The 25,055-nt window shown below is 47.5% G+C and overlaps 1 protein-coding gene across 2 annotated transcripts in view; it reads right to left on the minus strand.

Annotated features, from left to right (window-relative positions):
* The window catches only part of GRAMD1B (GRAM domain containing 1B), a 171,999-nt gene that overhangs the window by 113,369 nt on the left and 33,575 nt on the right, over positions 1–25,055 (minus strand). For both annotated transcript variants that reach the window (XM_065883061.1, XM_065883062.1), the window contains exon 3: positions 17,347–17,412. In XM_065883061.1, coding sequence (XP_065739133.1) covers positions 17,347–17,412 — 66 coding nt within the window. The remainder of the gene's footprint in view (positions 1–17,346; positions 17,413–25,055) is intronic.

Raw genomic sequence — 25,055 nt, forward strand, 5'->3', positions numbered from 1 at the left:
CCTGCCTCTCAAGTCATCCTGCTTAGGTCTGAATTCTGACTCAACTACCCACCGCCTGTGTAACCTTGGGCATGTTACTTGGCCTCTCTGTGCCCCCATTTCCTCATCTGTAAGACAGGGGATGCTATTCCTCAGCTCATTGGCACCTATGAGAATTAAATGTGATAACATACGGAAAGGGCTTAGAATTGTGTCTGGCACACAGTAAATACTACTTAAACATTGAGCTTTTTTTTTTTTTTTTTAATTCAGTGGTTCACCTCCTGTCTTCCGTCATCCATGTGACCTCTCGCCCGCAGAGCATGAAATTTTAAGACCCTGTTGATGACGGTAGAGGTAGACTGGACAGAAAACAAACCCACTTGCTTTTTTCAGGTGAATAAAGGCGTTAGAACCAGCGGGGTGAGAGCGTCATTATAACAAGGAAAAGGCAGAAAAGAAATCAGGGAAAGACCAAGGGGAGACACTTCCAGGTAATGCTGAAGGGTAGTGGACACTGTGGGGGCATGTAGGGGAGTTTTGGGGGGAAAAGCCATCAAAGAACAAGGAAAGAGTCCAAATGAAAATAAGAAGGGAAAGAAAGATGCACAAAGAAAATCAGGAAACTGATCGAGTTGGAAGTGGGAGGAGAAAGGAGACCAGGCAACTACAAACTCAAAGTGGAAATTTCCATGACGGCGTTTGACCGAAGCATCTGAGAGGAGCTGTGGCTGGAGAGAAACAGCCACACACAAGGGAAACTAGGGAGACGGCAGCTAACCCTGCAAGGTTCAAGGCTGACTTGGTCTCACACAGCTGAACTGCTCTCTGGTGATGTCAGGTGTGGGAGGGCTGGGGTGGAGGAGCTTCTGACGAGTCAGGGCAAGGAGGGAAGGAGATTCAGGTTCTAGGAGGAAAGGAAACAGCCAGGGGCCAGTCACCTCCGGGAATGCACCCTCTGCTGGCCGGAAGGGACAGTGTCAGGCCGCCCGCCTCCCCCATTGGCGCCCCTAGGGAAGCCCACAGCTCAGGCCAGACTTGGAGGTCTCTGCCTCGGTTCACACTGTAGCTTCTCGGGAAACCCACCTCCCTCAGCCGCTAGCACTTCCTGGGACCTCGCAAGCAACAGGAATATCAGTGATAGCGCCTGGACATCATCCTCTAGAACTGGACAGGGCAGTGTTGCACAGTGCTTAAAACCCAGAGTCAAATTACCTGGGTTCCAATTCCAGCCCATCATTTAGTAGCTGTGCGCTCTCATGCAAGTTACGACACCTCTCTAAGCCTCAGTTTTCTTGTCTATAAAATGGAGGCAATAGTTACACTACTAGATAGGAAAATGGGGAAATTTAAACAAGAGCACAGTGACTGACACATAATAGGCACATTCAACAAATGTTAACTAAAATAATGTCGCCTTTATGATTACTATCTGAAGGGTACTCGGGGGGCTGGGAACAATGGGAACTCTCCGAGTTCCCCCAAACCTCCGAGCCATCTGCACTTGGCGCCAATGCAAAGCTGGCACTGGTCTGGTTACACAACTCCTGCCCTGACCAGCCCCCCCTCCCTCCCCCCACCCTCCCCAGTCACACCACCTCCAGCCAGCAGCTGGTCCCTGAACTAGACTTCCACATGACAGATTTGTGCAAGGGCTTCAAAAATGGAAAGGCTCATAAATGCCTCAGGTGGATAATCCTCCCACTCCCTGCCCTGGAGATTGCTCCTGTGTCTGCAGCAATTTCCACAGAAGACCTACAGCCGGGGCGGCAGAGGGGGTCAGGGCGAGGACAGATGAGAAGCCACAGGATTCACTGAGCGGGGGGTCAGCAGGGAGCGGAGCGCGGAGAGAGCCAATCACACTGCCTGGCCTTTTTACGGTACATGGTAAACGGGAGCCACACACGTTTCCATTGTACAACCAAAGACTCTACTGCAGATGGAGGTGGGCGCTGGTGGAAGAGCCGGCGCGGGAGAGGCGGGGACCGTCTGAATGCCACTGGGACATCACTGGACGCTGGACTCGGGACCCACTAGTGACTACTGTTGAAACTGAGCAAAAAACAAGATAAGGTGACAGACAGAGGTCACAGACCCCTGGGCAGTCCAGTGAGCGGCAGCAGCCTTGGGGGGGCGGGGCTGGGAGCTGCAGGGGCGCTGTTGAGGGGTGTTTCACTCCCCCATTGTTCTCTGCAGCTGCCAGACCAGGCGCGTGGGAGAGGTAAGGGGGAAGTTGAGGGGAAGTCTCCAAGTGTCCTCCTCTGCATCCCAGGTTTCTCCCAGAGGACTGGGAACAAAGCTGAAAGATGCAGATACAGATGTGCGCCAATTCCTGGGCCAGGGGCTGGGGAGGAGATGCGAGCCGGCAGCACACGAGGGCAAATGTGGAGGGGAATGCTTCCAGAGCCTACCACCCTCTCCAGACTGTCCTCAGCTTGTCTTCTGAAGGTCACTGGCTCCAATGTATCCTTGGAGCTGCCACTGCAGCGCTTACATCCAGAAAACAAACAGACCACGAAGCTATGGAAGCTCGTGGGGTGGGAAAGAAAAGAATGACCAAGGAACATGCTACTTAAATGTCCAAGGAAGAACTCATGGGTCCCCGAGGAACCTGAGCAGAGGGTCTAAGAAGAACATACAAACCTGTCTGCACAGCAACGCCAACCAGCAATTCTTCCTTTGCACTGGCAGTTCCCTTCCCCCCACCCCCGCCCCGTGTCCTCTCTTCCTACGAGGTGGGAGCTGTCCCGCCAGGCAGACACCCCTGCCTTCCACAACTGAAGAAGTGGAGTCCAGGCCACTCCCTTAGCCTTCTCTGCCTGCTGACTCACAGCCGATCTCATTACTGAGGGATCAGATGACCACTCCCTCCTCTCCTGGCAAAGCCACCACCAGCAGGGGGTGCTGGCGAGCCCAGAGGGAAGGTGAGTTTTTGCAGGTCCTGCAGATGCCTACAAGGGCTTCAGCTGGTACCTGCAGAGGTAAGAGTAACAATGGCTCTGTTCTGCAGTTCAGGCATACCAGTGAAACCGAAAGAAAGTTTCAGAAAGAGATACTGTCAAACAAAGAGGTGTACTGGAACTTTTGTACATATAAAATCCTAAGGCACTTCTCAAAATGAACAAGGCATAGGAAACATACTCAAAATTAAGATTAAAAAAGAAAAAACCTATTTGGCCTTCAGGCACATTTAACTGCATCATTCAGAATCACTGGGGTCTATCCTCTCCCTGTTTGTTTCCTGTTCTGTCTGGTTTTGAAGCTTTCCGAGAGATAATCTTCATTAGTAGACTGGCTCATACACCTCCACATCTGGAGCTTCAATTCTAGCAAGCTGGGAAAGACAGACCCATCAGATGTAAGGAAAAGCAGAAGGTCCCGCACTGGATCCCCACATGTATCCTTTCTCACCGGGAAGTCCTAAAGCACTGCAAATAAAAACTTGAGCTCTGGAGTCAAATCTCAGCTCTGCCACGTTACAAGGAAAGGCAATGGACTTTGCCTTATCTAGAAAATGGGTAGAGAAGTAACTTCCCTTCCTGGGTCGCTAATATGATAAAATAAGCACAGCATCGAGCACAGAATAAGCTCTCAAAATTGAAGCTATTCTTAGTAATAACAAATGATACCTCAGAACTGATACTGTGCCCACAAACTAAGTACACAGACATTCTGTGCTGTCTTGCGTTTGCTCTTCTCATTTGTAGATTTGCAGTAGTTTCTTATAATTAGAGATTTCTTTACTGAAAAAGACCCCAATTAATTTCCTTAGTCAATTTCCCATTATGGAAGTTATTCATAGAGAGGCAGAAAACCACCTGACATAGAGAGTGAAGAAGAAATTCATCAATTAGGAAGGAGTTGAGAGTGTCTGGCCCCTTAAATTCCTTCTTAAGGGCTCCTTCTGTAGATCTCTGTTCTGTACCCTACTTACAAGGACAACTGATGTCAACTCTCAGCCGGAAGCGAATCCACCTGTTGTTTAAGATGCCAGGAAAAGAAAACATGGATAATAGTTGTTTCCCTTCCAGAGGGAAAGGAGGTGAGCAGGTGAAACTGTCCACTTTGTGGAGCCCAAAGCAAGTCTAAGGCATGGAGCCAAACTAATAAACTAAGAGTTTCTAAAGTCCAACCCCGAATTCTACTTACTAACTCACCCACCACGCTCACACAAAGAATGACAAGGGGCACTTCTGTGTTTATGTATGGGCAGGCGGGGTGGTACTCAGAATGCCTCCACTCCCTCAGCCCCTTCCCTGCAGCCGGGAGGAGGAGGGCCGTTCTGAACCAGGGTTGCAATGCGTTTCTCTGCATCTCAATGCAAGAGTTGCCCCTTCGGATTAAGGAGGACTGGCAAAGAGAGGGAGGGAGCCCCAAGCAGTTAACTGCTTGTGGCTCCCCTGCCTGAGGATAAAAAGAAAAGAGGCACTGAGCAACCTGAAAAGTGATGACAGGTAAGATGAAATGATTAACTACACAGCCCAACCCACCCACCTTTCTCCTTACTGCACAATGGTGATTCTTGGGCTACGCAGAGGATAAGGGAAAAACAGAAGCCATGCACTGACACCAGCATCCCAAACTGGGTAAAAAGGCACCGAGGGTCCTGCCAGAGGTTCCCTAAAACCGATGTCACAAGCCAGGACTGGGACAGCTAGGCTCTCCCTGGCCCAGGCCTATTAAATTGGGTGCTTGATACCAGCTAGAAGGTTTCAGGCTACGAAGTGTGTTTCTCAAACACCACCGACATGGAAATCACTTGGGGTATGTGTTATCTGTGCAAATTCCTAGAGGCTCAGAATCAGAGAGAGGGGCCCAGAAATGTGCATGCTGAATGAGTTCTGCAAGTGATTCTGACACGCTCAAAGGCTGAGGACCACTGCCTCAGAACCCTGGTCGCCCAAGCTGGAGGCTCATTATCAAGGGGATATGAACACTTACTCATGCAGTGCAGGAAGAAAATATGAGAAACATATTTATACTTCTTTTTGGCTCATCCTTTAAAAATGTCTACTTAATTATATAATATACAAAATACTTCATACAGCAGTGCACGCATACAACTTACGTAAATACGTTTACACATGACATTGGTGGTACCGCTCAAAAAATGTTTACTGATGGGGATTTGCAACCAAGCTGGAGTATCAACTTCTGGTACAACGATTGCTTCAAAGCAAGGAGTGGCCTCTGTAAATACCTGCTCTGAGCTTACATTATTCCTTAGTGACCAGTTAAGAAGAGAACCCAGGGTTTTGGGCCTCCGACTGCATCTCAGCCCTCGTGTAAGAGGGAGGAAAGAATGCAGTGCAGAGCAGAGCAAGCCTGCGGGCGGAGTCCGGGCCTGAGCCCCTAGCTGTCACCCACTCACATTCCTTCTTCACCCTGGCTGGTAGGAGGATACTATTTCTCCCAGTAGGAAGTGGAGACGCTGGGGAACGAAATTTACCGTTCATCCTGCCAGTTGCCCCAATCTAAATCCCAACTATGGCATCCGCAGAGAGAGAGTGGTTTGCTGAGCTATAATTAATAACCTCGCTTTCTCAGGCAGAAAGGGAGAAATGCTGGAGTAGGAGAAACGCAGAGCAGGTGATGGTTACACCTGCGGACAGTTCTGCTGACAGCAACAGAAGCGGCCGGAGGGAAGCTACAAACTGGGAACTCGGGCGGGAGGGGAAGGCAGAAGCACCCTGCCCCCCAAAGTCAGAGCTTAGCCCAGACCTAAAATAAGTTCTCCTCTACTATCCAAACGCCTATGTGCTGTCTGCCACAAGACCTCACCATCCTCTAAGCACACGTGTATGTGAATCAGAAAAAGGGGCACACGGATCAAACCACTTCCAGGACCATGAAACTGTCACAACGGTTAACAGACGCATTCATTAGGGCTACAGCGGCCCTCCTCCTGGGCCACAGTCACAGAATCCCATGCTCATAGAACACTAGAGCTAGCAAAGCCTTACACACGTGTTCACGGAACAGATACTTGCTGAGCACCTACCGTGTGTCAGGCTCCGTGCTGAGTGCTGGGTACACACTAGCAAATAAAACAAAGGCAGTCCCTGCTCTCGTGGAGTCTAGGACGAGCGGGGGAGACAGACAACAACCAAGTCAACAAATAAATACAATTATGACACCATTAGTGCTAAGATGGAAAGGAAGCTGGGGGGGAGTGGGGGCCGGAGTTGATGTGACTGGCTTTCCCGGGCGACTGAGGAGTCATCAAACGTCACCTCTCCTGAACTCACTCTAACCAAATCTCCAACTATGGTTCTCTGAGAACTTACCTTCCACTCACCTCCCAGGCGTGGCCCGAGCCAACAGTTTGCTGACAGTAACTCTAACAGAAACTACCATTTACTGTGCGTCAGACACAGTGCCAAGTGTTTTTCCCCTTTTTTCTCATTTTGATCCCCCCAACCTCCACAAAGTAGGTACAATTATCTCCATTTTCAAAAGAAGGAAGCAGGCTCAGAGAGGATAAAACGTTGTGAAATCACCACAGCCCATAGCCAGTAAGTGGTAGAGCCAGGATTTAACCTGAGGTCACTCCTTCACCTTCAAAGCAGGGTCCTGAGTCCCACGTGACCGCTGCACAGATTCCTGTCCCTGACGCCAGCACCACAGGGTCAGAGACTCTCTGGAGCTGCCATGCCCTGCTGGGGGCCGGCTGCAGGGCCACAGCGCGGGGTAGTCGGGGCCCAAGGAGCCACCTCCTAAGGGTGCAGACTGGGTTTCTGTTCCCCACCCTCAACCTCCGCCTGACAGCACCCTGGGGAGAGAACCCTCGTCAACGACGGCTGCACACCTGTGGGCGTCTGTGTCTGGGCGTGTGTGCGTGTGAGAGAACTGTGATCGTCACCAACCACCTTCGAGCCCCTACCTACCTTTGAGATCCACTGAGCCTCTCACTGCCTTTCTTCTTCCTGTCCTCCCCTCACCCTATCTGTCCCATCTGTCCTCTTCCTCGCTGCTGCTTCTCTTCGAAACAAAACTGCCTATAAGTTTACATGCACCTCTCTCTCCGATGCCTGCCAGCCTCTGAATTTAACTCTGATCCTAGAGGTTGCACCCTCCTTCTCCTCCAGAAAACCTCCTCCCCTCTGCTTGTCACAAAGGCCAAGGCACAGCGTGTCTGGCAAGGAAACACGGCCCCACGATTCTGCCAGGTTCAGGGCCCACATTAGGGAAGAGAGCCCCACACCTGGTTTATGCTCAGATCTCCGGGGCAGCTGCTTAAGCAAAGTCCCAAACGAGTGGATATGAGGTGTGAACACACAAAGGCAACACCCCCAAAGGTCCCTTATCCATAGGCCCCTATCACTGGAAGGGAATCAACACCCACAAAGACAAGAGAGAACCCGAAACCAGGCAGAACACATCATTCTCTTCAGCACCTTTCTCTTGGGACCTCCAAGTTCTTTACCAACTGAAGTAATTTACCATCAGAGAGGAAAAGAGTGCCCCCTGGTATGAAGAACCCAGAGAGCCACGGAAGCTCCTTGGAGACGACTCGGCGAGGCCCAGTCAAGCATGCCATCCACTGAGGAGCACACAGCCTCATTCACTGCCCCACCCCTTCCCCTTCACCTTCAGCCTCTGGCAACAGAGCACTCTCCCTCTTGCGGGCCTGTCACTAGCAAGGAACTGCAATATCCCCAAACGTGGGAGACACCCCAAAGCACTCCCACCTCCGTGAACAGCCCCGGGTCATCCCAAACCAGCCAAGGCTCAAGTCCTCGTGCCCTGATCTCCAGGGCCCCCGGCCACCTACTTGGCTCGTAGAAAGGACAGCTTCTTCCTCAGGGAGGAGACATGGTGATGGCAGGCCTGCTTCACAGCGGTGCTGCAAGAGACCGTCGGGGAGCGCAGGTTCTGGACCATGCTGGGCTCACCGGGGGGCCTGCCACATGGCCACAGGGACCTGGGGGGGCCGGAGGCTCACTCTGGGGCTGCTGGCCGGGCAGCTCCTTCAGCTGTCGACCTGGCCCCTGCACCTGAGCTCTCCCTGACCTAGTGTTCACACAGAACACAGGCGGGTGGAGGGCCCGGCCTCAGGCTCCGTGTTCCCGGGATGCCCCCTGCCTGCGACCCGGGCTCTGCACAGAGCCCTCCCCCATCCTCTCGCATCTGGCCACGGGCTCTGGGCACTCGGTCTCCTCTCCTCCTTTGTCCTCAGACAGGGAGGATGGAGCTGTACCTGCATGTGATGTCAGCTGCTGGAAGGAGGGGAGGGCCACGGGCTCTGCTCCCAGAGGGTTTGCTACTCCTGGCTCCTTCCTCCTGGTGAGGGAGCTGACCCGAGCCATCACCTCTGTGTCCACGGGGCCACAGGGAATTTGGCGGCCAGGCAGGTAGACGGGGCTAGAGTGCCCTGGAAATATGCAACTTGGGGACAATTTCTGGGACAGAATTAAAAACATTTTCCTTCTAGTGGAAAGCTATCTATTCCGGTGGCCAGACCTGAGTTGGAAGGAGTGGGCCTGCTTTCTGGCCTTGCTCCAGCTCCGGGGGTTCAAATTCCATTGCCCTGGTTTCTGTGTTTGTTCATTCATAAATTCCACACGTATCTACTGCTGAGCACTTACTCCGTGCCTCATATAAGAGATACAGTTTCTGTTCTCCAGGGTTTCATGGGCGAGTGGGGAGATGGGTAAGTAAACCAAAGAGTGCACAGCATGGGGCAAGTGTCTGGCATAATTAACCACAGCCCGCTACTACACATAGAAAAGAGACGTGATGAAACTTAAACTTGCCTTCCCTTCCTTATCTGGGAGAAATGAGGGTGTGTTCCAGTAAGACATGTAAGACGTGAACGTCTTTTGAGCTAGTCAGAGAAGAGGTGATACAAGAAATCCCCAGGCGGCACAGTGGTTGGGAGTCCGCCTGCCGATGCAGGGGACGCGGGTTCGTGCCCCGGTCCTGGAAGATCCCACATGCCGCGGAGCGGCTGGGCCCGTGAGCCATGGCCACTGAGCCTGTGCTCCGCAACGGGAGAGGCCACAGCAGTGAGAGGCCCGCGTACCGCAAAAAAATAAAAAAGAAATCCCCAAATTAATGACGCCCCAGCCTCACAGTACTCCCATTCACCTTCCTTGATCTTCCGAGATGATCCTTTTCCCTATCACACAGAGAAAATAGCTCTTAACCTCCTCACTGTCCTACCACATCACCTGTGAGCACACCTGCACTCACATCCACTATTCTCTCCTATTCAAGGCTAATCCGTTCACCTGTGATCTAGGTCCAGCTTTTCTTGCCTCCTCCAAACCCGTTTCCTTATCTTTCAGCAGAGGCACTCCCCAGCAGGGCAAGATGGAATCCCAGGATCAACTCTGGAGACCTCCCTTCTCTCTTACACCCTTCGTCTGGTACATCACCATGTCGTGGGCATTTTATCCCCAACATGTATCTTGAATTCATCTACTTTTTTTTTTTTTTCCACGACCAGCATCCCAAGTCCAAGCTACCCAGTCCTTTGCCTGGACTATTGTAACAGCCTCCCAACTGCCCCAGCTGATCCTCTGCATCCTTTCTCCGAGCTGCAATCTTTACAGAATGCAAATCTGACCCTGTCAGCTCCCTTCTGAAGACTTCCAATGAAAATTAAAAATTAAAAAATATAAAGACTTCCAATGACTTCCCAGTGCTCTGAGCATAAAGACTCAAGTCCTTGTTGTGGCCAACCAAGCTCCTCTCATCTCATCTCATCTGTCTCGTCTCACTGCTTCCCTCCCATCTCAGGCTCATCCTTCTGGCCTTAGATCAACCACCACGCTCCCATACCAACCCCACTTCAGTCCAGGCCCAACTTATTTGATACACTCCCTCATGGCACCATGTTCCCCTCCTTCAACACACACATCCGAGTTTGTATTTTCTTTGTGATACACTCAGTTATGTGAACACTGTCTCCTCAACGAGACTGGGAACTTGATGAGTAGAACACATAGTACATAACTGATAAGTGTTCACTGAGTGAATGAATGAATGATGTCCTCTTTAAAATTCTCATCCCTGACCTACCGGTTTCTACTTGAGGTTAAAAATGTGCTGTGTCTCCCTATATTAAAATAAACTTTCTCCCCAAACACCCCTACGTACCATCTGTATTCCTCTTCTTCCCAAGCAAATGTCTAGAATAAATTCCCCACATTCAGACTCTCCTTCCTCCCCTCATATATTCTCTTCTAAAACTGCTCTATGGTTATCAACGACCTCCTAATTACCACGGCAGAAGACCCTTTTTAGTTCTTACCTATCTCTACCCTCTTTGTCTCTTCTTCCTCGCTTCTACGATATTCCTGTCCCCTAGTTCTCCTAGCTTCAGTGGGCAACCTTTTGCAAATTCCTCCTTCCCTCATCTTCTGCTTAAACTCTCCTCGTTCTAAGACTCTTGGCCTCAACTATATTCTCATTTCCAAAACTAAAGAAGTTTTAGTCCTGTCTCCTGAGCTTCAAACAGGTGTGGCCAACGACACAGTGTATCTCTCCAGCTGCATACTCCATGCTCAAACTCCACACATCTAAATGAAACTCACTACCACCCCCGCTCCTCAAATCTTCCCGCTTTACCCAGTATTTTAGTAACAACAGCATTATTATTAATAACAATAATAGCAAGCACATATATGATACTAGCCATGCGCCAGGCACCATTCCTGTTCTAATCATCACACATATACACATTCAATATTCTCAACAACCCTATGAGGTAGGACCTATTATTATACCCATCTTAGAGATGAGGAGAGTGAGGTACAGAGAAGTCCTCTTTTCTGTTCTTCTACCATAATTCAGAAATGTGCCCATCTGGCCTTACCTTAAATGTCACCACATCAGTAAGCCGTCCCTCCCACCCAACTCACAGTAGTCCCAAAAAGCCTTGGTCCACCACCTCACTTTTCCTCATCTTCTCTACAGCACTTATTACTACTTGACATTTTCTTGTTTATTATCTATCTTCCCTCACTAGAAAGTAAGCACCGTGAAAGGAGAAACAATGTTTATCTTGTTTATAGCTGTAGCCACCAATGCCCAGAAGAGTAGCTAGCGTACAGTATGTGCTCAATAAATCCCTTATTCAGTGAGGGAACGAATGGGTGGACAATTGCCACAGTATCCTTCCTTGTCTTTCTGCTTCCAGTGTTTGTTCCTTGAATCCATCTCTCATACTAGGATGAAAAGGATTTTTCGCACAAGAATATCTGGGAGAGACTCGGGTACCCCTTCCTCCAAATCCCTCACTCACTTCCCCCATCTATAAATACGGGTCACTCTATCATGGCAGGATGTGACATGATCAGGCATCTGCTTACCTGTACAAAGATGATTTCCAACCGCCTGCTAGCTACCCCCACTCCTGGGACATCCTCGGCAGCAGTACTGAAGTATTTGCCGTTCCTGAACATGCCTTGCTTTCTCACGCCTCCATGCTTATGTACATCTTGTTCCCTTGCCTGGGAACGCTGTCCATGTGACGGACTCCTACTCACCTTGCAGCTCTCAGCTGACGCATAGCCCTCTCCCCCTCTCCCCCTCTCCGTGGAGTCTTTCTGGATACCACTGCCCTCTCCCTCCCTCCTCCCCAATCCTCGCCCCAAGCAGAGTACCTGCATTACTTGGGCAAATTTCTTAACTCCACTGAGCCTCAGTTTCCTTAAACTCTAATATGAAGATTATAATAGCATCTATTTGATAGGGCTGTTGAGAGGTTTTATTTAAAAATATATGCAAGATTCACTGCACAGATTAGGTGCATTAGTAAACAAATTCTTTAGTTCCACTACAACGAAACTCTATTAGACAAAATTCCGTCTGTCAATTATCACACTACGTTATACTTGCTTACTTATAGGTATGTCTCACCATAAGACAAGAAGGCTCTCGAGGGCAAATACCATGCCTTAATCTGTTTATCCTCAGAGTCAATATCTGATATTTTGCAGATGATCAATATTCTACACATTCTTTCTGTCTCTGCTTCTTCAAGGACAGAACACAGATCTGCTAAGAGAGTGAGAGTAAAAACTCACGATAGCCAAAAAAAACCATCAGAGTACCAGCAGCCACCAGACTAAGCACCTACTAAGTACCAGGCATTCTACACATGTTATCTCACGTACTCTTTACAAGAAAAGACTTTTGCAAAGGAGGAAACTAAGGTCCAGTAAAGCTGAGGAAAATGCTTTTAAAAATGCACAGTCAATATGGAAGAAGGCAGACAAAACCATGTCTGCTGACTGAGACTCTCACTCTTTCCTGCACACCGCAGGGCCCAGTGGCAGAGGGCAAGCCTCTTATTCATGCTGTAGCCTGGACTCAGGCAGGCTCCAGCATGTTGAAGACATTTAATAAAGGTTTGTGGCACACATACCCGCATGCAGCAATGAGTACGTGAATGCACGGAGCCCTGCCTTGGCCCTCAGTTACACTCCAGCCCTCTCCACGTCTCATTTTCCTACCACGAAAAGGCTTCCTGGTCAACTGAGACCACGTTCTGTTGAAACTAACATCCTGTACATAAATGGTCCTTAGTAAAAATAGCTTTTTCTACACTCCTGGCTTTGTATGAAAGGTCCTGCCACTGGGTGAATGTACTAAATAAATAAAGACCTGGGCACCTCACCAACAGTTCCAGTTTGGGCTGAACCTGGGAACTAGCGTTTTGTAAGTATACCCATGACTTCACCTCGACGCATGAAAATGGATTAGTGTCCCAAATTCCATCGCACACACATACACGCTTTGGGGAAGTTAGATCTATTTTGCTTTCAACCAGAAATCTGAGGGGATTATTCCTATCTCTGAGACAATCCCTGTTTCCCAATAAACTGATTCTTCTCCCCAAACTGCCCCTTCTCCCTGATGCACACCTGCCCAGGAAATGACCGTCTCTTGCACTCACCTACCCAAAGACTTTTTCTCCTTCAGGACATAAATTGATGTGAATGAGGAAAAGCACAATTCTTAGAAGCCCTTAAGTTTGGATATCTTATTGAGGTATTTCCCTCTTTGCTGTAATGTGGACTCTTCTTCCTTTTTTTGGTTGCATTGGGTCTTCGTTGCTGCGCCCGGGCTTCCTCTAGTTGTGGTGAGCAGGGGCTACTCTTTGTTGCGGTGCACGGGCTTCTCATTGCAGTGGCTTCTCTTGTTGCAGAGCACTGGCTCTTGGCTCACGGGCTTCAGTAGTTGCAGCACATGGGCTCAGTAGTTGCAGCTCATGGGGTCTAGGGCGTGCAGGCTTCAGCAGTTGTGGTGCATGGGCTTAGTTGCTCCAGTGCATGTGGGATATTCCCGGACCAGGGCTCGAACCCGTGTACCCTGCATTGGCAGGCAGACTCTTAACCACTGAGCCACCAGGGAAGTCCTGTGGCCTGTTTTTAGGCTACAGTAGAGTAGCTATTTGTCTCTAAATATTATATCCATTCTGAACCTCGTACAAGAAAAAAGAAAAATCAATGTTTTATTTAACCAGTTGAAAGTTATCTCGTACTAAAGGGTTATAATTTTGATCTTTAAAACAGAAGAAATTGGGACTTCCCTGGTGGCGCAGCGGTTAAGAATCTGCCTGCCAATGCAGGGGACGTAGGTTCGATCCCTGGTCCGGGAAGATCCCACACGCCACAGAGCAACTAAGCCCGTGTGCCACAACTACTGAGCCTGTGCTCTAGAGCCCGCGAGCCTCAACTACTGAGCCCACGTGCCACAACTACCAAAGCCCGCACGCCTAGAGCCCGAGCTCCGCAATGACAGAAACCACCACAATGAGAAGCCGGCACGTCGCAACTAGAGAAAGCCCCCGTGCAGCAATGGAGACCCAATACAGCCAAAAATAAAATAAATACAATAAGTAAATTTTTTAAAAAAACAAAACCAAAAACAAACCAGAGGAAATCAAACTTTTTTTTTTTTGCCTGCTCTATGAAACGATCCTTCATTCTGTAATTGACCACATGGTTTGCAGAATTAGGAGGGGCCACAGAAAAGGGTCCATACTACCCATTTCATACTTGACCATTTTCAACCCCGCTCTACCTGCTTCCCAGGGGAGGGGCAAAGAGTAAATGAGATGATCTGTTTGTCCAGGAAGGCCTGGCCAGTGTGGGGAATGCCGCTGTAACCAGCAGGGTGTGCTGTCCATCAAACTGGGCCCAGAGCAAAGGGCACAAACCAGATTCCCCACCACCGCAGAAAATCTCCACAGGGCTCAGATCTCACACTTGCTCTAGGTCAGGATATCACAGAGTAATATCCAAAATGCCCCAGAGAGTCTCTTAATTGGGTGGAAACATGTTAGAGGAAGGATTAGGTGCAGGGTGTAAAGGTTTGTGCTGAGCTGGGGCTGAGTGATTAATTAGCACTCTCAGGACTTGCTCTCTCCAGGAGAACCCACTGGCTGAGAAGGGAAAAAATAATTCATTCAGAAACACCACGGGGAACACACATCCGTCCTGAGTTTCGAGGGGAGGGGTCCACAGGGACCGCCACAAGAAGCATCCTTCTGATCCCAGCCCTCTCTGTTTCCCATAATGCCCAAGGTGAGCTAGTGCAGAACTATATCCAACATCCACCATGAGGAGTTCAGGGGGCTGTCGGTGGGCCAGGGAGAAGAAAGGACCCGGGAAGACATTTAGAGGATTTTTCTGGGCAGAGGTTTGGAAGGGAGACCCTCCGTAACATTTCACTTGGTTGGGGGAGTGAGCACAGGAGCTAGAATATAATTTTTATCAGCATACAATCCCAAATACTGAACAAAAAGGCAGGGCTCTCTCCAGTTAGCAAGCAGCCTTGTGAAAAACGCATTGCAGAGTATGTACAACTTGGCACTTATTCATCTCTCCCAGGAATGCCCTAAGCAGCAGGGATAAAACAGAGCGAACCGAGGACCTGACAATCGTAGGGCAGATAGACGAGGAGCAGCTGAAGGTATGATGATCAGAAATGGACAGAACGCTTCCAGAGATGTTTGGCGCACAAGCACAGGGAAGGGAGTTCTGCTGGGGAACTCTACGGACCCTTCCAATTTTGAGAGTATGGTTGTCGAAATCCAGACAGCACTGAAAAGAGAGCGAAGGCCACTCTAGAGACTGAGGGCACTGCCATCAGATCATAACTGATGAAAGCATCTTTACAAGAGTGATTAATCTTTGCCCCTTGGAGGCCCCATGCCTCTGTCTAAATTGATGAGCTGAACTGTTAATTTTGGTTAGTAACAAGCACAAAACTGAGAACTAGGGCAGAACTCATAAAACTTTATAAATATAAAGGGAAGGTCCCACCCTCCTGCCCAGGATGAAATCCTTTTCATGACATACCATCTAGCTTTTGCCTGAACACTTGTATGGAGGAGATAGTTCATTACTTTACAAGGCCTGTTCCATTGCAGTACAGCTCTCATCATGGAAAAGTTCTTTCTTATCCTGAGCTGAAATCCCTCTCGCTGTAACTCCTACCCCTCTAGTTCTATTTCTTAGGCTTTCAGATATTTAAAGAGTGCTGCTATAGTCATTCTAAACCTTCTCTTTTCCAGGCTAAACCCCTTTCCTTCAACCAATCCTTATAATCACATAGTTATCACCTTGATCATTCTTTTCTGAACTCTAATTTATCAATATCCTTTTCCAAAGAACGGAAAATAATACATCCAATATGGTCAAACTAGTACAGACTACAGTGAGACCTTTTTTTTTTTTTTTAATCCATGCTCCATCCTTCCAGTAATGAACTCAGACTTTCAAAGATCATTTGGTACTTGCTTCAGATTACTGGCTTATATGTGGCTGGTTAAAAAGTAACCCTTAAGTTCTTTTCCACATGAAATCCTGTCAAGTTAGGCTCCCCGTGGTAACCCTACACTCAAGAAACTATTCTAATACAAATGTATAAATATATAATAGCACATTTCCTTTTTTAAAATACTCCGTGCTGTTTCCACCTACTGTTCTATTTGAAATAATACTAAGTCTTGGTTCTATCATCCTTGGTGTTCTCTCTACTCCCTCTCAGCTGAGCAGCCACCATAAGTTTGATAAATGAGGTAAAAGTACCTTCTGCATTTTCATAAACAGAGCTAGACCAAAAGCAGAGCCCTGCGGCATGCCTGCTGAGACCCCCTTTCCGTTAAGGTCAGTATGGTCCACCTTCGCTGGGCACAGAAGTTTAACTTGCTGCAACAGACCGCTCCCTCTGTCTACCATTCAGAAGCGCTACATGCCACAGATGCCACCTGGGGTCCACAGCCTGAGTGTTTAGCCAGTCCCACCTCAGAGCCTCGAACGAGCATCCAGGAGCCTCCGTATCCTCAGGGGGCCCCCTGTACACCCCACCTCATTCTCCGTTAACCTCTGACACCTACCATCCACTCCTGTCATCATGCAAACAGATAGTGATACGAGCAGCGCCCTGTGGGGCTCCCAGGAACAAAAGCCTTTCTGTGCCCCCCACTTCTTGATTACAGGAAATAGGCTTCATTCAGCCTCCACGACCTTCCCTGAGTTCCAGCGGGCATGTTCAAACAGTTGCTAATCAGGGAAGGGAGGGGATACGGAGGAGACAGGAGAGGAACAGTCAAGAAACAATAGTGAAGCCTTGCGGCAGGGTCCTGGATCCCCCTCCAGGGATACACGCAACAATATCCTTGAGCTGTTTTGCAGATACAGAAACCCCAACCAGGTGGGAGAAGTTAACAGGTTGATGATGCTGACTCCCACGTGCCCCCCACCCAGGTGGAGGACGGAAGGATGATGTCGACCCTCCTCACCTCAATCAACTAACGCTTGAACTCTGTCGACCTCTGTCACAAATTCATGCTGAATTCTCCTCAGCTCAAGCCCCTCATGAATACGCATGAATACCCTTAGCTTAAAACTTCCCCAGTTTTGCTGTGGGGGAAACACTGCTTTGGGATAACTCCTTCCTTCCTCCGATCTTTAGCTTGGTTGTATCTTTTGGTTGACACCCACCAAGAGGCGAACCCACCTTTCAGGTACCACTCTGATGCCACACATGCATCCCCGGCCACGCCGTTTTCCTCGGGCACAAAATACCCTTTCCCCTCTCGCTCCACACCGTACCCGACCTTTAGAGTGTGCCTCAGGTGCCAAGTCCACTCTGACATCTTCCCAACGGACTTAGTTTCCACACACTGACTTCTTCCCCTGCTGGACACCAAAAGCCTTTAGACTCGGTCCCCTCTACTCGGGTCGAGGGGGAGCATCCTCCTTCTAATCCGTGTTTGAGCACAGAGGTCTGGCGGGCCCCTATTTCTCTGCAGTTTCCCACAGTTCTCATTCGCGGCAAAAGCACCATCTTCCTCGAACATTTTCCCCACCCACTGTAATCGCTGCCCTCCTCAGGCGATCTTACCTTTCTTCCCGCACCCGAGGACTCAGGAACCTGCTAGAGTCATCGTCATGGCTGCTCTGCTGGCTGCTGAGAAAAGACAGGATGTGAACCGTTAACGTTCGGCTTCTTTCTCAACCCTGGGGGAGAGCATCTAGACTTCAGCTCAATGGAGAAACGGGGTTACAACATCTTAAAGGTAGACGTTCCCCGGGTAAGTTTACACAGAGGGTATACTGCCTGACGGTGGAACTGAGACACCCATTTGGTGAAAACCCCACCCATCATACCTAAAGCACATAGAGGAAGATCCTGACCTATCACCATTTTCTTCCCAGGCCACACAGTCTCTGAGAGTGAATGTCTCTGGCATTCTCTGTACCTGGGCCTCTAGATCTGTAGGACAGAATAATCCCATTCTTCCGCCTCCCCTGAGACACTCAAGGTGCTGGCTTGCAGTCTTGTGGGCAGGAAGGGGAGGGGTGCGGGCAGGAGGGAATTCCAGCAGGAGAAAGACTTGAGACTTGATGGAGTCTGGGGCCACGTGGCCTGCTTCCCCGCCTCCAGGGAAGGCTGAAGAGGGTGAGGGACGAAAGAGGGATTAGAAGGTGGAGTCCCTCCACTCCTTAAAGCCCTGTAGGCACGAAGATTATAGAGCTTCAACTCACAAGAGTTCTTGAAGTGCTTACTTTAAATGACTGTGGAATTCAACAGTCATTCATCCTACTCAAGAGAAAGAAAAGCTGTTCAGACACCTTATGACACTAACTGAACATAAAGCTGGTGAACAAATAATTTTTATTAATTGCTAATTATTAAGTACTCCAGGTTTCTAATCAAGAGTCTGCAGCCCCCGTGGGCTAAGAATGGTGTTTGCTTTTTTAAACGGCTGGGAATAAACATTTTTAAAATGATAATATTTCATGACATGTGAAAATTATATGAAATTCAAAATGATGTCATAAATAAAGTTTTATTGAAACACAGCCACATCCATTCATTAACATACTAACCAGGGCTGCTTTTTTGCTACAATGGCAGAGCTGTACAGTTAAGACAGAACTGAATAAGTGCAGTAGTGAGGCCATTAGACCCACAAAGCCTAAATATTTACTGTATGGCCCCTTACAGAAAAAGTCAGCAAACCCCTGTTTGGCATAGATTCCATTCATAATAAATTCCTATTACCATAAATGTCACTATAACCCAGGCCCAGTACAACCAGACTTGTTCCCTTGTTCTGGTGGATTGTTCACAGCCATAAAAAGCACTGCTCTCTACAGAGTACACTCCTTAGACTAGATCCCCAGAAGATGGCAAACTGTGAACAATCTTGTAGGGTAAGTGCCTGCCCCAGTGACTGTACACTCTCCACCAAAGAAGCACGTGATTTTACAACCACGCTCTCATGTTCTGATTTTTCAGCAAGAAGTAAATGAACTTAGAAGCAATTTACATCAAATTTTCAAATACACAAACATGCACCTACACACACACACACACACACACACGCCAGAAATCAGAACAGCACCACACACAAAGCTTCCAGTTGCTTGGCACAACCAAGTGTGTACACAATCCTGTGTTTTCTTTTACTCTACACAAAGCACTTTTTTTTTTGCCGCTCATTCCCTGTGGAGAACATGTGGCTACTCATCATTCCCTCCTTGCAAGGTCTCATAGACTTGCCTTTTAAAAACTCCTTATAACAAAATTATACTGCTGTGTTGCCAACCCACGGGATTTCTTACATTGGGACTGACCTGTCATATGTATCAAGAACCCTCTTCTATACAACTTGGAATAGGTGTTAAGACTACAGTAGGCAACCCACAGATGACTGGAACTCAAATTCCACAGCAGACTCAGCTCCAGAGGCAAGAATCAAGAGAGAAAAACCAAAATAACAATAATAATAATAATTTTAAAAGAGAAAAAGAGAGAGAGAGGAATACCAGTCTACACCGTTGGCAGTACATTTGAGGAGAAGGAAGAGGGAGGGCTGTCTGGAACCCAGTGTTTTACACTATCTAACACCCAAAGGGGCTCAACCAACCCAATGACCACAATCAGCATTACGGCCTCTTCACGGAAGAGATCAAACTGGACTCCATTTAAACTATCTATAATGGGGCTGTGCTTCCTTCTCACCCTACCCTCACTCTGGCAATCAAGGCTTAAAGTAAAGCTAATAGAGGGGCTCCCAGAACTAAATGAGAAGTACCAGAGTTCCAGAAAAATAATTCTGAGCTGATTTTAGCAAGTTATCTCACTAGATGGCACTGCTGACTTCCAAACCAGAACCTGAACGAGGCCAAGCCATCCAGCTTCTGAAACCAAAACGAGAACCAACTTTCTGGCGCCCCCTTCTGGCCTTCCCATTGCTTAGAAAACCGTTCAGAGGGTGGAGATGAAAAGTTAACAATGGATCACCTTCAAACAATTTATTGGTTCTAAATAACTAAGAAATATCAACGTGCATGCATTCAACAAGTATTTCTCCAATGCTCTCTATGTGCACATATGTCAAAAGGCAGCATCCAAGTTAAGTCAAGACTTTGGAATACGCTGCCTCAGGTTACATCCAACTTCCTCCGCTTCCTACTTAACACAACCCTGAGCAAATTATTAGTCATTTTCCTTACCTACAAAATGGAGATAGATGTTACGATAGTTCTTTAAAGCTGTTGTAAGAATCAAAGAATGAACATATGTGAAGTATGGAGAACACTGCTTGGCACATACTAACTGTTGTACAAATGCTATTATTATGTGCAAGTCATCGTTTTGTGGGTCATGGAAAATAAAGACATGAATCAGACAGGGATCCTGCTCTCAAGGTATTTACAATCTGGAAAGTAAGAGTCAATATAAACTATAATTTTAAACTACATTTAAAAGTAGAAAATGATAACTCTTAGAAGTAAATATTAAAAGCTACAGAAACATAGACCAGAGAAAGATCACTTCCTTCTGGGGCTGGTAAGAGAAGACCATCTCAACAGCAAGGGTTTTTTTGCTGACACTTGAAATTTGAACAGATTCAGGATGAGCAGAACTGAGAAAAGAAGGGTTTTTTTTTTTTTTTTTTTTTTTTCTTAATTTATTTGGCCACTCCGCGTGGCTTGTGGGATTTTAGTTTCCCAACCAGGGACTGAACCCAGGCCCCCGGCAGTGAAAGCGCAGAGTCCTAACCACTGGACCGGCAGGGAATCCTGAGAGGGCATTCTGGTTCAGCTCGGCTCACCACACATTTACCACCTACCAGGCACTGTGCCAGAAGGCTGGGACGTAAGGAGCCCCAGTCTAGGAGGCACAAGTGTTCCCTGAGCACTGCGATGCGGCAACAGCGGAAGGATGAAGGGGCGCAGGTCGCAGACACTTCTGCTGGGGAATTTCAGGCAACATATTGGAGAGGAGAACGTAGAACAGAAGGAACTACAGGTAACTCCACAGCAGCAACAGCTGCAGCACGCATAGGCTCCCTCCTCCTCTAGACACCCCCCTGCCTCCCCACCCGCCAAAGGAGCCTGGTCCTCTCTCCTCCCATTTTCAGAACTTTTTTTCCCACCGTCTTTAAAGGTGAGATCGACGCCAACCACTACCACTCCACCCAACCCCATGAAATGATCGTTGTTGAGCAGAGATTCAGACACGGCCTTGCTCTCTGGCAAAATTCTCAGCTCCTCTCTTATATGAGCCTTTTCAAACAGTACAGACCACCTGGACACTGGGCAGCTCACCCTGCTCCCTAAATGAATCTGCCGGTCTTCTGAGGTCATGAAGAAGAGCCGTCACCACGGTAGGGTGCTTGCAGAGGGCTGTGGAAGGCCAGAGGTCAAGGGCCACGTCCACAACCGCTCCATTTCAGTCAAGGCCTTGGAGGGACAGGTGGCCAGTGCGGGCTCTACAGCTTAAGGAAGCTGAGAAGAACTTGAAGGAAGTCCGGCAGAGGGCGCTCACGGATGAAAACGTCTCTTAGAAAGTCTGAAAAGAAACTCCAAACACCGATTTGGAATGACTTAGCCTGGGCACCAGATGACTGAAAGTCAGCTTAACACTGCAAGGAAGGGAAGTTGTATAAGCAACCGTTTGCCTTTCCCCCAAAAGAGCTAGAAAACGCATGAGGATGACTAAAATCCCTCCTGCTGTAAATTCAAGCTGCTGATAAAAACCACTCTAGAAATTAAATTTTGAAACAGCACACTGTAAATACGGTGGGGAAGCGCTTCGGTGCGTCCCGCAATGTTCCGGAGGGAAAACAGCTGAAGCGAATCGAATCTGGAGTCCTGGTTTTGTTCTCTGCCAGCAAGCTAGTGCTGAGAGCTTATCCTAGAAGGTCACACTGAACCAGTAACTCTGGCTGGGAAAAATCCATTGTAATCTGAGGCAGAGCACACTCCAGAGGCAGAAATTCACAGGATACCGAGCCAGCAGGAAGCTCCGCAAGGCAGGCTGGGTAAATTCCCATGATTCCACTGGTCTCCCTTCCTCCCTCCCCCACCCCCGGGCACTGGCAGGAAGGTCAGCCTAAACCCACAAGTCACCAGGAAGGTGTCCTTCTGCCCTCTGCAAAGTACAGCTTCACTCCTGTGGAAACTAAATTTGGCACTTTTTCTGAGCTGGTGCTTCCTAAGTAGAAACAGTTCTTTCTCGCCCAGACAATACTAATGGGGTCTCCTAAGCCGGGAAGGGGTTTTGGGAGATTCAGGGGATTCCAAGCAGTTATGGGGCTATGCGAGATGTCATTTAGTATTTCCAGAGCCTAATGGAACCAGTACATTTACCCACACTAAGGCTATGCACTCATTTTTCGCATTTCTTTGTTTTTGGCTCTAATCAGAGCAATCTAGTATGTTAATACCAATTATCTTATGCTAATTAGAAGCTCTGAAAAGCTCAGAGTGGCTTTGATTGATAAATGTCTGATTAATAAAAGTGGGGGATATGTATACGTATGACTGATTCACTTTGCTGTACAGCAAGAAACTAATAACACGATGTTGTAAAGCAACTATACTCCAATAAAAATTAATTAAAAAAAATTTTTTAAGTGGGGGAAGAAATTTAGTGGATGTAGTAGAATAGCATGGAGACAGACAAACCGAGGTTCGCCCTGGCTTTGTTTCTTACTGGCCGTATAACTTTGACCAAGTCCCTTACCCTCTCTCAGCCTATTTCCCAACATCTGAGTTCAAGATTTGGAATCAGGAAGACACAAGTTCTGCCACTTAGCACAGTGATACTGGGCAAATTATTTAACTTTTCTAAGTGTCAGACATGGGTATACACCACATGCCTTTAAGGACTGCAGTGGGGATTAGAAATGGTAGAAATCATCTATAGAAAGTGTCTAGCGCCACGTTTGGGCCTTGGTAGGTGTACCAGAAATGTTGGACATCAATTGTACTTAATATTCACAGTTAGTTTGGCAGATAAATACTTTGAAACAACCAATACATGGGAGGAAATTAACAGAAGAGAACCTTATGATAAAAAATCTTGAGAGCCACTGATTTGAAAAGTAGAGTCGCACTGTCACTGATAAAAGGCTGGATTTTCATGTTGAATTATATCTGCCTGAGAAATGACTCTAGCGTCTACCATTTCAGTTTAAAGAGGAAGGGCATTTGGGGAAGAAAGGCAGGTAGCCTGTAAGTAGAGAATAAAAGAGAATAGTTTCTGTTTGTCATCTGGCAAGCGGGTATAGGAAAGTCTAATAATAGAAGATAAGTAAACAGATGTGATTTGGGACACTGCCAATGCCTGCCAGCTTCTTACACAACATAACTGAATATTCTCAATTACTACTTAGAAAATAACATGCTCTGCGTGAAGATTAATGATCTGTCTACAAAGGTAGCAGGACTGCTTCTGCTTAATGCCTCCCCTGGGAACAAGTAGCAAGGTGGGTAGCTGGTCAAAGACTGAGGGATTCAGAATCCAGCTAAATATCTTTTAACTCATTACAACTCACTAATGTTTCTCTATTGAATAGTTCTTCTGACTCTAAACATACCCATGTCTCTGTCTTTAAAAAATAAAATCTCTCCCTCAACTCCTTTATGTTTCCTTCCTTCCCTTCAGGGCCATATTTTATTGAAAGAATGCACTATTTGGTGACTGTCGAACTTCCATCAAAACTCTATCAGAGATTTGCATATAATGTGTTGTGATAATTAAGCAGTTATTAATAAACAAAGAAGAAATCCTTATCTCCCTATTTCAGGCATGTCTCATTTATTGACTTTTCTATGTAATTTAAAATCGTTCATCTTTAAAACATTCTAATGCTCCTAAGGCAATCAATAAACTAAATTACTTTAAAAAAAATCTGTATCAGAATAAGCTAGGAGCTTTTCTATGCAGATTCCTTGGCCCCCTCCCCAAATTTACCAAGTCAGAGTCTGTCCAGGAATGCGTATTTTTTAAAAGCTTCCCAGTGATTCTGGGGAGCAACCAGGATAGAGACCCACTGGACATCACACTCACTGCCTCTGCTTCCTCACCATTGATTTCGTGAATTAGTCACTGTAACCTGGACCACACCCTTACCCCTCCTTGGTTTGATCAAACAAGACCTCTGTTACTGCCAAAGCCAATGACAATAGTTACATCCTAACCTCATTTGACCACCCAGGCAGGTCTGGCATTGATGATTATTCCCATTCTTTAAACTTCACCCTTCTTGCCTTCTATGACAAAACCCTCTGCTCTTTCTTGGATTTTTTTTTGGTGGTACGCAGGCCTCTCACTGTTGTGGCCTCTCCCTTTGCAGAGCACAAGCTCCGGACGCACAGGCTCAGCGGCCATGGCTCATGGGCCTAGCCGCTCCGCGGCATGTGGGATCTTCCCGGACAGGGGCACGAACCCGTGTCCCCTGCATCGGCAGGCGGACTCTCAACCACTGCGCCACCAGGGAAGCCCTCTTTCTTGGATTTTATCCTACTTTTGTTTTTCTCTTCTTTTTTAGGGAACTTCATGGACTCTTCTTCTGGTTGGTCCTAAAATGTTTCCCAGGACTCATTCAGCCACTCATTTAATAAATTATCTGATACCAACTATAGGCCAGGCATTGTTCTAGAATCTAGATACCAAATACAAAGTAGCAAATGAAACAGATGAAACCTCCATGCTCAAGGAGTTCACATTTTATTGGGTTTCTTGCTCTTCCAGCTTTATACCCGGGGAGCCTAGTTTTTGTGGATCTCTGAAATTGTTATATTACACATTCAGGGAAGAGGATTTATAGCTCTCATCCGATTCTCAAATAGAGAATGTAACCCACAGAAGATTAAAATCCACTGCAATATATCTCTAGGGAATCATGTCCACACGCAAGGCTTCAATTATGATGGATAAGTTAATGACCCCCAAAGACAGCACAGCACTGAGCTGTCACTAGTCACATGTGGCTACTTAAATTCATTCAAAATTTAGTTCCTTAGTCGTACTAGCTACATTTCAAGAACCTGATGACCACATGTGGCCATTAGCTTCCATATTAGTGCAGGTAGAGAACATCTCCATCACTGCAGAAGGCTTTATTGAACAGCATAGAGGTTTCCAGATCAAACCCAGGATTTGAGTTCCAGCTCTGCCACTTGTTATCGGAGTAACTCAGAGCAGCCTGTTAACCTCTCTCTACATTCCTGCCCCCTTGTCTTTTAAAATGTAAGTCACTTCACACACCTGTTTGGAGGATTGACCAAGTTAACTGATATAAAGCACTT

This window comes from Phocoena phocoena, chromosome 8 (genome assembly GCF_963924675.1).
Source record: "Phocoena phocoena chromosome 8, mPhoPho1.1, whole genome shotgun sequence".
NCBI lineage: Eukaryota > Metazoa > Chordata > Mammalia > Artiodactyla > Phocoenidae > Phocoena > Phocoena phocoena.